The sequence below is a fragment of the Primulina tabacum genome, chromosome 13 (genome assembly GCF_025594145.1).
Source record: "Primulina tabacum isolate GXHZ01 chromosome 13, ASM2559414v2, whole genome shotgun sequence".
Lineage (NCBI taxonomy): Eukaryota > Viridiplantae > Streptophyta > Magnoliopsida > Lamiales > Gesneriaceae > Primulina > Primulina tabacum.
The window spans coordinates 32,703,142-32,714,939 of record NC_134562.1 but is presented as its reverse complement, the minus strand read 5'-3'; the positions used below and the strand labels follow the sequence as shown (position 1 = coordinate 32,714,939).

Sequence of the window (11,798 nt, the reverse complement as noted above, 5' to 3'; positions counted from 1 at the left end):
TAAGTTAATTTTATAAATTAAATGAATTCTTGATAGGCAATCTATATTAGTTGCTTAAAAAATTTAATGTTAGAATAATTTACTAGCAAGGACTACACTTTTTGTTCAGAAAATCTCACCTTAGCTGAATGGTTTTATTTTGTCGTTTTTTAACTTGTTGAAAAGTTATTGGAAACCCAAAATCCAAATTTTCGTACCTAAAAATCATTTTAACCATAACGATAATTTATTCAATAGAGCTTTGTTGTATGTCATACAGTCGGTGAGAGTCTTGATGCATTGTCAATACTAGCAACGTCGCTTGTGCGATAGGTGTCCACAAATATAGAATAACCCATAAAAAAGTTGAAATATACATGTATTTATTAATTAATATATTAATATAATAAATATATAAAAGCCTTAGTTTAAAAAAAAAAACAAAAAAGTAAATCAAAGTTGAAAAAAAGATTAAGGATATTTTTTAAATATTAGAAAAGGCACCAAATGCACTTACTATTCAACCATCTCTCTTTATTACTTCCAACAGTCTTGGCCTCTTGGGGCATCCTTTTCAGGTAAAATTAGTCAAACAACCGCGAAGTCTCAGACTGAGTATTGATATTGTCCTTCCGTTTTAGTTTACCATCATATGATCGAATCCACCTGCAGTTTGCATTGCGACCCGAGGTCCTTGCACATTTATTATCAATTGTTGTAACCACCTCCTTGTAGTTGGATCTTCCTGAAAACATAGCAGCACAAACAGAATGCAACATGCATACCTCAAGATAATACATTATATTATAATAATTACTTACACGAAGGCAGCTACTAAATGTTGCATCTCTAAGCAGGTCGGGTAGACAGCTTCTCAGGGCATCACACGCTCTGCATGTAGCGAGGCCATTGGTTTCATCAAATAATTGCACAATTATGAGTGGAGAAAGACACACGAAGGACCCAATATTCTACATGAAAGACCAACCTTGGATTATCTGACAACCGAAGGTAGCATCTGATAATGTGCTTTAAAAGGCGGGAAGAAGGCTGTTCAGCAAGCACTGTCACCATGTTGCCCAGAACGCGACCTACAGCATAGAACCGCTCTGCAGTGGTACATATATACTCTAAGCCAACATCATCCAGTAAAATCTTCTGCACAATAAATGTTGCCACCTGACAATAAAAACCATGGCACCAAATAAATTCCAGTAAATATAAATAAGATTCTTACAGCCCACTAGAATGATTAGAAGTTACATGTTAGAACTCGATTGGTCTGTACTTGACTGTGAGATGCATATAAGAAAACCTGCTTTGTTACGGGAAAAATTATGTAAAGTCCCAAAGCTAAAAATCTAAGGCTAGGGGGATAATTTAAAAATAAGCAACAATTTTCATTGTCCAGAAAGGGTGTGCCAGCTAAAGATGTCAGTATGCATCATATTAAAGTCATCGTTGCTTCACGATTTCTGGTTAATAATTTAAGCAGGCATTTGGTCGGGTTTTGTCTGCTTTCATCTCAAATTTCTTCTGACAAAGTTTTGAGAAATGGTAAAAGATAATTTTTGAATATATAAATTTTGTAAATTGATCTGATATATGAGATAAATTGATGTATAATAATAATGACATGAAATGCAAAATCAGCAGTATGATTGTCGAGAAAGACAATTTTATAACATTTGTATTTAAGAACCCGATTTAAGTAATAAAATGATGTGCTGGTGATTTTTTTTTTAAAGAAAATATATCTTTCAAAAAATGTGTCAGGTCTGAAAACCTCTAGGGCTTTTGAGTGGAGAAGCAGACATAATCATACTCGCTTTATCTGCCTTGAGCACACTGCAGCAGTAACATTTGGTTTGGTTTGGTTTGTTTGGGTTTAAAAGAACAAAAGCTTCACAATCACTAGCAACCATGAAGACACGTGATTTTCTCCAAGTGGTCCTACTGTTGTCAAAACCAACCTTTAACATCCAAGCTTGTAAGTTACAAGCAATGGCTACCTATGAGACTAATTAAGAACATTCATGGATTACTAAAAAAGTGCTAGGAAACTTAACTGTTTTGGACAATTCACTTCCCATCTCCATTGTGCGCAAGCACAAGGGTATGATCTCAGTAGAGAGAAGGAAACTGATAACTTCTGTCTCATCAACCTAGTAAAAAGGAAAATGCAAGCCACATGTTTCATTGTTAACTGGAATCATGAAAAAGAAACATATAGAACGGCAGGAAAAAAATAGCAGGAATGCTAGCCAGTCACATTCCTTGTGATAACACCAACATGAAATTACTTTGTAGTTTGCATTGAGTGAATGTCATACACTGACACGTAGTTGGGTAAGAATTATATTAATCACATAAATCAGTTAAAAAGCTTAATACTAAAGCACAAATGCCATCCAGTTGGCAAGAACTATATTAAACACATAAATCAGTTAAGAAGCTTGATGCTAGAACAGAGAATGACATCCAGTCAGCAGCTTAGGCAACGCGGCAATGAGTTGCTACTAAAATTACTATCCTCACACAACCACAGGGATGTTAAACTAGCTAGGGAACAAAATAAATAACCAACAAGATTGGATAATATATTGAACAATGTAATACCAGTCAAGAATCTACAAAAGTACAGAAGAGGGAAAGGGATGGATGAGAAGAGGCACAACTGTGAGAGCCATGAAAAACATTAGAGAGAGAGAGAAATAGAGAATGGAGATAACATACCAAGAAAGTGCAATTTCTTTTATTCAAACTCTAGTGCAAGCATGATATATTTCACAAGACAGACTTTCTTTCACTCATAATTTTCTTATTGCAGAATAAGAAATCTCTAAATAGCAATTTAGTACACAGAAAATGGAAATAAACTGGGACAATAAGATATACCTTTACCAAAGCACCGATGACACCAAGACTTGTAAGCCTCAAGTACTCAAAGGGCCTTGATTTGCTGGTTGTATTAAGGAAAGGGTACAAGTACAGAGGAATGTGAGCTGCAACAGGAAAGCATCAGATGAAAAGATCCCAACAATTATAAGTTTACCATACAACAACTGTTAAATATGTTTTCTTCAATTTTAAACAAACAAAAGAAAAGGTAGATATAGTACCTGACGCAGGAATAATAGCTATAATTCTAATAAATTATAAGAGCATTAATACTAGTTCAGGGGAAACCAACGTGTAAAACCAAGTATATGTTATCAAAAACCATGACTGATATAAAGGTACAACTCAAATTCTGACTCACACAAACCCCAGTCACCATGTTGCCATCATTCCATCACATGATTCATCATCCAGAAAAATAAAGGCAAGTGTTGCCTCGTCAACAAGCCCCACTCAGAATTCAATAATCACTCCAACTTGCGACTCAAGGGAATCAAATCCGTGACATATAGGACCGAACAAATGCCGATGCACAAAAATATTGCAATTGAGACGACGGTGCAACTCAAATGTTTTAATCATAGCGAGGTCCAACCAACAGGTATTGATTGGTATGCAATATAGACAAGCTACACAGAACACTACCTAATGCTAATTTGGTATGCAATTATTTTACCCCAACAAGACATAACACTACCTAATGCTAATTTACAGCTGCACTTGATAAACAGATCAATTTACAATTCAACAAAAAAGACAATCAGAAATACCTTTATAAAGAAGGATAAGAAATACGCATTTTAGTAAAAGTTGCTAACGTGAAGCAAACTTTCTACATAGATGAAGGAAAATTTTACATGTTCATGCGATCAAGAAAATTACCGTTAAGGAATAGCATTCTTGTATCCGGGTGTGATGCCACGCACTGCAAAAAATTTAAAGCTGATCTTATTACCTCAGAATAGGAAGAGAAACTTATTTAGCTTTTCTGCAAAAGTTATTCGATTCATTATTTTGTCACACAATCCCCTTCTTTTCCTTGCAAACCACCACTATTGGGAAAACCTCTCAAAAGGCATTTAAGTCCGAGCACATCCGACGAGCTATGATAGGTCAAAATTTGCTTTGACATACTTTGATCCATATAGGAGATATGAAACTTAGAAAGGCCAACAATTAAATTATCATCCTGAAACAAGGAAAAATGAAAAAAAACAAGAGTTTTAATTGGGAAAGAAAATACCTGAAGAAGAGCGAGTGCATTGCAAACTCTGTTCGATTGTGCAGGAGTCAGGTTTGGTGGTGATAAGACCGGATAAATTGAGACTATTTCCTAAACGTTAAAAGGAAATCACACCCACATCAATCAATAATTGATGTAACATCCAAATGCTCAAGTTCAAGGGCAAACAGATTAAAAAGAAATTAAAGCACAAAACAGAGAGAATCCACGTATAAAAGAAAAAATAAAAGCACGCCACATTTTATGTAAAACTTGAAACAAATTGCTCATGAAAACCAAACATGACAAACAATATTGTGTCTCCTAGTATTAACTCGTTAGAATAAAGAGCGAGAGGTTCAAATAAAATTTCCATCTAAAGACCAATTTCGTTGGAATATTTCTATAATTCCAGTAAATGCAATAGCAATGATATAGTGATCAGAACACATATGGAAAAATATGTAGCTATAAATTATAATGTGGTCTCAGTAGTTGGAAGTAATTTGACTGGAGGACCGACCTTTGGTTTCAGATTTGGTATATTTGTGATCGGTTGAATCATCCATTGAACTGGGAGCTGACACAATTGGCTAAATTAAGGAGCCATGGAAAAACATAAATTTCATCGAGAAGGCATATCATTTTCTCCCAAAAAATTCCCATAAAATATTAGGCAACAAGGGCATGAGTGTTGAGGAGCTTTGAATTGAATTTCCATCGAAAATGTTAAGTTTGGTTGGTATGTTTCCTCCGTTCCAATAAATGTCATCAGATCAAGTACCGGGTAGTGATACAGAATATGCATGAATCAGCTACAATGAGGTCTAGAAAATAAAGTAATTTCAGTAAGAACATTTCCATTTTAAGGGCTCAAAACAGTTGTGTTTTTTCAATTTTCCATTAATTTTAGTGCGCTAATATATTAGCTAAATTAATAAACTTCACAAAACATAAATTGAGCTTTAAGAAACAGAAGGTAACCAAAATCTCAGTCATCATTAAGACTATTCTCCAAGTTGAAATGAATTAAAAACATACACAAGCATCTTCTTGAATATAAATAATAATTTGATTTGACTGTGAATTTGCTCCATTGACCCCATACCATTGGGGACCCCAAAAGAGCAGGACAAACAAATTTTTTAGGATATTATAAACAAACCTGCAAAAGAGCAGCAACTGTTCCGAAGGAATTCCACAGCAACGGCGCCAAATCTTGAAATAGTTCTCTTTTCTACTAGAATGGAAATTAGCAATGGATAAGGCTTATGTGTAACAGGCCACCATAATATCGAGAAAACATCAAAATACATAAAGTGAAATAACAAAGTTAAGGTCAAATGTGTTGAGATTTAATTTCATTAAGTAGGGATGACAGGATTAATTTCCATATTGGAATGACAGAATAATTTCTTAAGTGGAGAAAATAAAGCTTGAGTTGAAAATTTGAAGTATCGACATGGTTCCCAACAAATACCATGACAATAAATATTATGGGGATGGCATATCTTACTTACCAAATTAAATGAAATATATTAAATCACTAAATGCATAAGGATGTCTACAACAATCTATCTATATAACAATCCTAAACTAGCAGACTTAACGAATAGAGTTACTGTCGTGACATTCTCACAAACAAGAAAATAATTCTACATAGTTATTATTCCTTGTTGGAGAAGAGTCCACATAGAATACGAAGACCATTATCGATAGAATATTATATCCTAACAAACAATTATTTCCATTTGTGAATTGACACATAGTTATTTAGGACGCAAGACGTACTAAAGCGCTAGGGTACCTTGGAGCCTGATGCGCAAGACAAAGCGCACATTTTATCGAAATAAAGTGTATTTGAAATTTTAAAATTCAATATATATAAAGTGATTTATTAATATTACATAAATTAATTTTTTTCCACAAAGATAGCAAACATTAATAGATAATGTAATGTAAATCATAATCAAGAAAAAAAAACTTTAATAATCTAAAGTTCATTAGCAAGTCATCAATTCATAGTATAACAAGAAAAAAACTTCAAATATCTAAATCATCAAATTCCACTTAATCCTCGTCAACTATATCGTCGTCGTCGTTGTCATCATCATCCAAAACAATGATAAGTCATGACTATAGAAGAAATTAGATTAAAAATTTGCATAAAAGATTACAATATCATCTAAATCATCAAATTTCTCATCATCTTCCTCAATTATATCATCATAGAAAGAAGATTGCAGTAAAAGTTTGAATAGAGGATTTGAACTTTATGTTAAAAAATTCTTGTATAAATGAGTGACAATAAGGTTTTTTATCATTAAATGGCCATGGAGTTGCTAATTGGGCTTCAAAATTGGTTGGGTTCAAGTTAATTTTTATTTACCTACAAAATATCAGCTCATGTATTTAAAGTGCACGCTTCTACGCCTCTTGAAGCCTCGGGCCTAAGCAGAGGCACACGCTTTAAGCGCGTTTTTTTCAAGTGTTGCGCCTGGGTAATGGGTTCGCCCGGGTAGGCCAGTCGTAGCCAGGCGCACGCTTTTAATAACTACATGCTTTATGTTATAAATTATTTATATGTAGTATCAGAGCTAAGCTTTGACTATATTGTTTATCATGATATTCAATTAATAAGAGTGTGCACCAAAAAAGGTGATTATTTGCAAAATCATGACTTGCTTAATCAAATCTTATTTAATAATGATTGAAATGTTAAATGCGCAAAAAATCTTTATTTAAGATTGTTCCATATCGTGTAATTTTTGTCCAGGATCTCCGGGAAGAAATCTTTGCATGCCCTAACAGATTCGGGGAAGCTATTCGACGACCATACTGAAGGGAAGAATTTGAATTCACGAGGCATTGCCGGAAAATTGTTGAATTGGAACATTTCTTGCGCATAACTATTTTAATTTCCTTATGAAAGAATTTCTTTTAGTGCCATTTGTGATGATTAATATTTTATGTTGGATTTGTTGGTGAAATTACACTCTTCTGACATATGAAAGACAATTAGACAATCCTCTATCACAAGATGACCATAGTTCATACGTGGATGTTTTATAGAGTCAAAATTAGCCCAAGCATAATTTGTTATTACGGTTTACTAAACATAACACGTAAAAGAATGTAAACATTATTTAAAGTGATATTGATCAAATTTTTGTCGATTTAATGAATTATTTGATTTCAACAAGCTATCCATCAATTCCTAACCTTAGTTTTTATTTTAGAGGGGATGAGAACTCCAGAGAAACATCAAGCTACCCATCAATTCCTAACCTTAATTTTTATTTGAGAGGGGAAGAGATATTTAAAGAAATATCAAGCTACCCATCAGTTCCTAACCTTAATTTATGCAAAAGTGGAAGAAAACTACAAAGTAACATCAAGTGGTAGATGATGTGCTAAGAAGCCTACTACTTCTCCATTCTTGAATGTCATTTGTCGATATTGTGACTTTTTTATGACTTGTATCATGGGCCTTGAAATATCTTTTATTATTCGGAGAAATACAATTTTTTAGCAACTTGGATCCACAAATTAAATTAAGCAAACATTGTAGTAAAATTACGACTTAGATTTTCAATTTTTAATCACCAGATTTGTTATTTTTTCCAAGCGGGTAAGAATCTAGAGTTCAAAAAATCAAATGTCCTTAGCATACCCGTCAATGCATTAAATATATGAAATGGTGGGGTTTTGAAAAATCAATTTAATTGGTTCTATTGTAAGACCACCGAATATTCTTTTGATAATTTCATATCCTTCATTCCATGTAATATTAAAGGCACTGGTCAATTAGCTATTTAGACATGGAAACTAAGCACTGAGATTTTTATATACAAATCTTCTTTTTCGTTGTTAAGAAATTCCACCACAAACAATAGTTGTATCATCTTGCATATGGTGATGAGTGAAGTATTGATCACATATGATCCATGTGATCAAATTTCAAACATCATCACTTATGATCATTATAGCATCAAAACTTTGTTCATTTGATAATTTTGGATCAACTATAGATAACATCATGAGGTTATGGCAATAGTAAAAAAAATTATAGATAGCCACAAGCTTTGGGATAGCAATTTACATCCTCGAAAAAATGCAAAAAATCACCTGTATAAAATTTTTAGGCTTTTGCACCCCTGTTTTTAAATATATTTAACCCTTGTATTTTAAAAAATCAAGCACATTTAATCATTGTGTTTTTTAACCTCAAGCACATTTACTCCATTTGTAAGGCATCTTAAGTTTTATTTTTAAAAAACACGGGATTCCGTACGCAATTTATATTACACAAGGGTTTTCGTTTTTTTTCAATTTTCACAGGAGGTGTTGATGCAATTTTCCCCACAAACATTTTAAGTTGTGATATAATAATAATTTAATCAAGCAAAAAACACTTGATGATTCTTCTAAGTTCTAATAGCTATACAAATTTTTGAAATAGTCAACAAACAGAGAACAATGTATTTTGTGTATCTTACTTGCTCAGGAACTCCTTTGGTAGCATCATAAGAGAATTTCTCTACATTACATTCTCAAGGTTGACCTTTGAAAAGCTTCTGATTCAATGGGGTTGAACTTTCTTTGGGAGTCGTCGTTTGGCCTGAGGTTTCCATTTGTTTTTATTGATTGCGTTATGAAGTATGCCACCACTCTTTCCAATTTTGTCTCCTTGATGGGGTAGGATGCATGGTTTCTTCTTTAGAAAGAAAAAGGCTTTGTTTAGGTGATCCTTTATTGCACTGTGTATTGAATATCTATCTAGATTCATATCGTTTCTTATAAAAAAAATATCTATCTAGATTCATCGATCATTGAACCACTTAACAAGATTTTAATTTCCATACTCAATGTGCCAAGGTGGAAAACACTCATCTTGCCTACGGAGATGATCTTCTTCTTTTCGCTAAAGGGATGGTCAATCTCTCTCTATTTCAGTTAACTATCTGGAGGCATGTAACAAGTATGCTAGGCTTATGGCTAACCACCTGAAGTCTATCGTCCATATAAAAGATGATGATGATTCGATTCGGATTTCTCTCTATGAACTCATTAGATTCTCTAAAGGTGTCTGGGACATTTATATACCTTAGCATTCCCGATGCCTCTAAGAAGCTTTGTGCCATTGATTATATATCGTTGATAGATTCTACGATGTTCAAACTTAGCTCTTGGCCTCCCAGAACACTTTTTTACGTCGGGGGAGGGGATACCATTCATTCCGTGCTCCAATGTGTTGAGTGCTTCTTGCTCTCCATGTTCTCAAAATCCTGTGTCGCATTATTGATAAAATTTATAGCCTGTTTCATACATTTATGTGGACCAGCAAGGTCGTCTGATTTTCTGGACCACTACGTGCTAACATAAAGATGAGGGTGGTGTTGACCTTCATAACCCCCAGTTCTGTAATAACTAACGAGTCTTTGCTTGCGAAGGTTATCTGGATTCTGGTTGGTGCGTGCGTGCCAAAAGAAATATTTTTGGTAAGGTGGATTCACCACCATTTCCACGGAATTGTGATCTATGGTATTTTTCATGAAATATACCCACTCTCCACTTAGTGGATTGGGCTTGGCTCATTATGAGCCAAAAGTGAAAATTTGTGTAGCAACCAAGAATTTGTAAAGAAACCATATAAATTTGGTGCTAGTGGAGGGCTTTAAATAAAGTTTGCATCTTTGTTGAAGTAATCGCATCCAAGCCAAATTGTCATTCGAGCTTCAGAGTCTTTGCCCACAATTGAAGCGTGTGATGCGTCAGTTGGAGGAGTAATGTTAGAAACAAAAATAAATATGCAATCAAGGGATTGTAAATCCTATAATCAAATATCACGTCATTAGCAAGTAACAATTTATGTTAGGATCCTGTTTCTTTATATATTAGAGAGGTTACTCAGTTTCTTTTTGTTCAATCAAGCTTTTGTCTTCTTAACTAGATTAATGTTTTGGCTATAACTATTCACAAATTGCTAATGAACGTCAAAACGAATCTAATCCTTTTTCTCCTATTTTTCCATCAGATAACTGTTTATTTTGAGATTTCTTAGTTATATCCTCTGTGTATTTCATACTCAGCTACCTTCCTAATATTAATAAATCATTGCATGCCTTAAAATCCACAAGTGAAAACGGTTATTATACATGTGTTAATGCTACCATATGCAAGTGGAAGAAAGTTTGCAAACATGAAATATTTGATTCCAAAGAGTTATTATTATAATGTGATTCGTGTTATAATATTTATTTTTACTGAAAAAGATTTACAAGAATACCTTCCAGTGGTTTCCACAGCTCCTAAAGCAATATAGTCACACCATTTCATTACTCCTCGATTGATACCAATATTTCATTTTGAGTAAAGAATTAGGCTTCAACTTTTTCATAGATGACATTTTGCTATCAAAGTATCAATGAACATCATTGGTAGATATTATTCCCCGATTACTATTTCTTACTTTCTTAGAATTCTTTTTCTGACTATCGTAACCAAAAAAAGAAAAAAAAAATTCTTATAAGTTCTCTCTCATTATTATTCAATGCAACGGGTCTCAAAACAGAGGTAAAATTGAAAACTCTTAAATTATATTAATATATTGATGTTAATTCATATGTATTTCCTCTAAAACAAGACACAATTAAAAAGGGCAGAATATAACTAAATAGTTGAACATTACATGATATAGTCCCCAACAATTGCTGAATACCAACCTCAACCACAAAAAAGCGTATCAGCCAATCATGAGAGAAACATGAACATTGCATGACATAATCCCCAACTATTGCTTCTTTTTAACCATGCAACTGACATCACACAACCAATTTCACTTTTGGATTTCTTCAAACGAACAAATATGCATCATTACGTAAACTTTCACCACATATTTTTGTTCCTAAAGTTTTTCGAGCTTCCAGCTCTTGTAACAAAAACAGTTGACAAATTCATAGACTTAATTGATCCAACGTCTATGCTACAAAGAATAGAGGAGATACAAATTTCAACATTTGGTTCGTACATAAACCCAGAGGAGAGTAAAAAGAATATCAACAAATTACTCAACAAAAAACTAACCTTGAAAGTAAGAGCAATGCAAAAACACCCATACGCAAAAAAAGAAGAAGAAAAAAAATAGAAAACCTTGGAGAGTTCGAGGAGTGCGTTTTCCCGGAGATCGGGATTGCAAAGATCGAGAACTAAATGCTCCGCCGACTGCATTTTTCTGTCCTTGTTGACTGCGCAGGAGCTGCCGCCGGCTTTCAAGTTCAGAGTAGGTTTGCCATGTTTTTAACTTAAATTCACAATTTGCAGGTGGATTTTGGATTCGGAGAGGAAAGGAAAGGACCTGATTGGCCCGACACTTGGCGCTTACGCGGTCCGACTGTGTTTTCCACGCGCTGACGCTGAAAGTATGGGAAATCCAAAAGTCGAGATATCTGGAGATTAACGCAATCACATATAAATCTTTCTCTCTCTAGAATTCCCGGATAAACATAATGTACATTTATTCACCACAAATTAAAAAATAAAATTATATAAATTTAATTACTTTAACTTTTTTATATAAATTTAATTACTTTAGTTTGAAATTACATTCTTATATTCAACAAAGCCAATCCTAATTATATTCACAAAATCTCCTCTTTTTATAAATAATCTAATTATTCTTTTATTAATTACTTAA

At 33.6% G+C, this 11,798-nt stretch overlaps 1 protein-coding gene across 1 annotated transcript; it reads right to left on the bottom strand.

The window, feature by feature from the left end:
- Positions 1-341: 341 nt before the first annotated feature.
- LOC142522548 (uncharacterized) lies at positions 342-11,570 on the bottom strand. Its single transcript, XM_075625996.1, has 9 exons — positions 11,255-11,570; positions 5,268-5,339; positions 4,124-4,213; positions 3,763-3,805; positions 2,878-2,984; positions 2,049-2,144; positions 968-1,158; positions 801-870; positions 342-724 (listed from the first exon to the last, which is right to left on the bottom strand). The coding sequence occupies exons 1-9, from the start codon at positions 11,330-11,332 to the stop codon at positions 617-619; spliced, it is 855 nt and encodes a 284-aa protein (XP_075482111.1). The 5' UTR covers positions 11,333-11,570; the 3' UTR covers positions 342-616.
- Between the last annotated feature and the right edge of the window lie 228 nt (positions 11,571-11,798).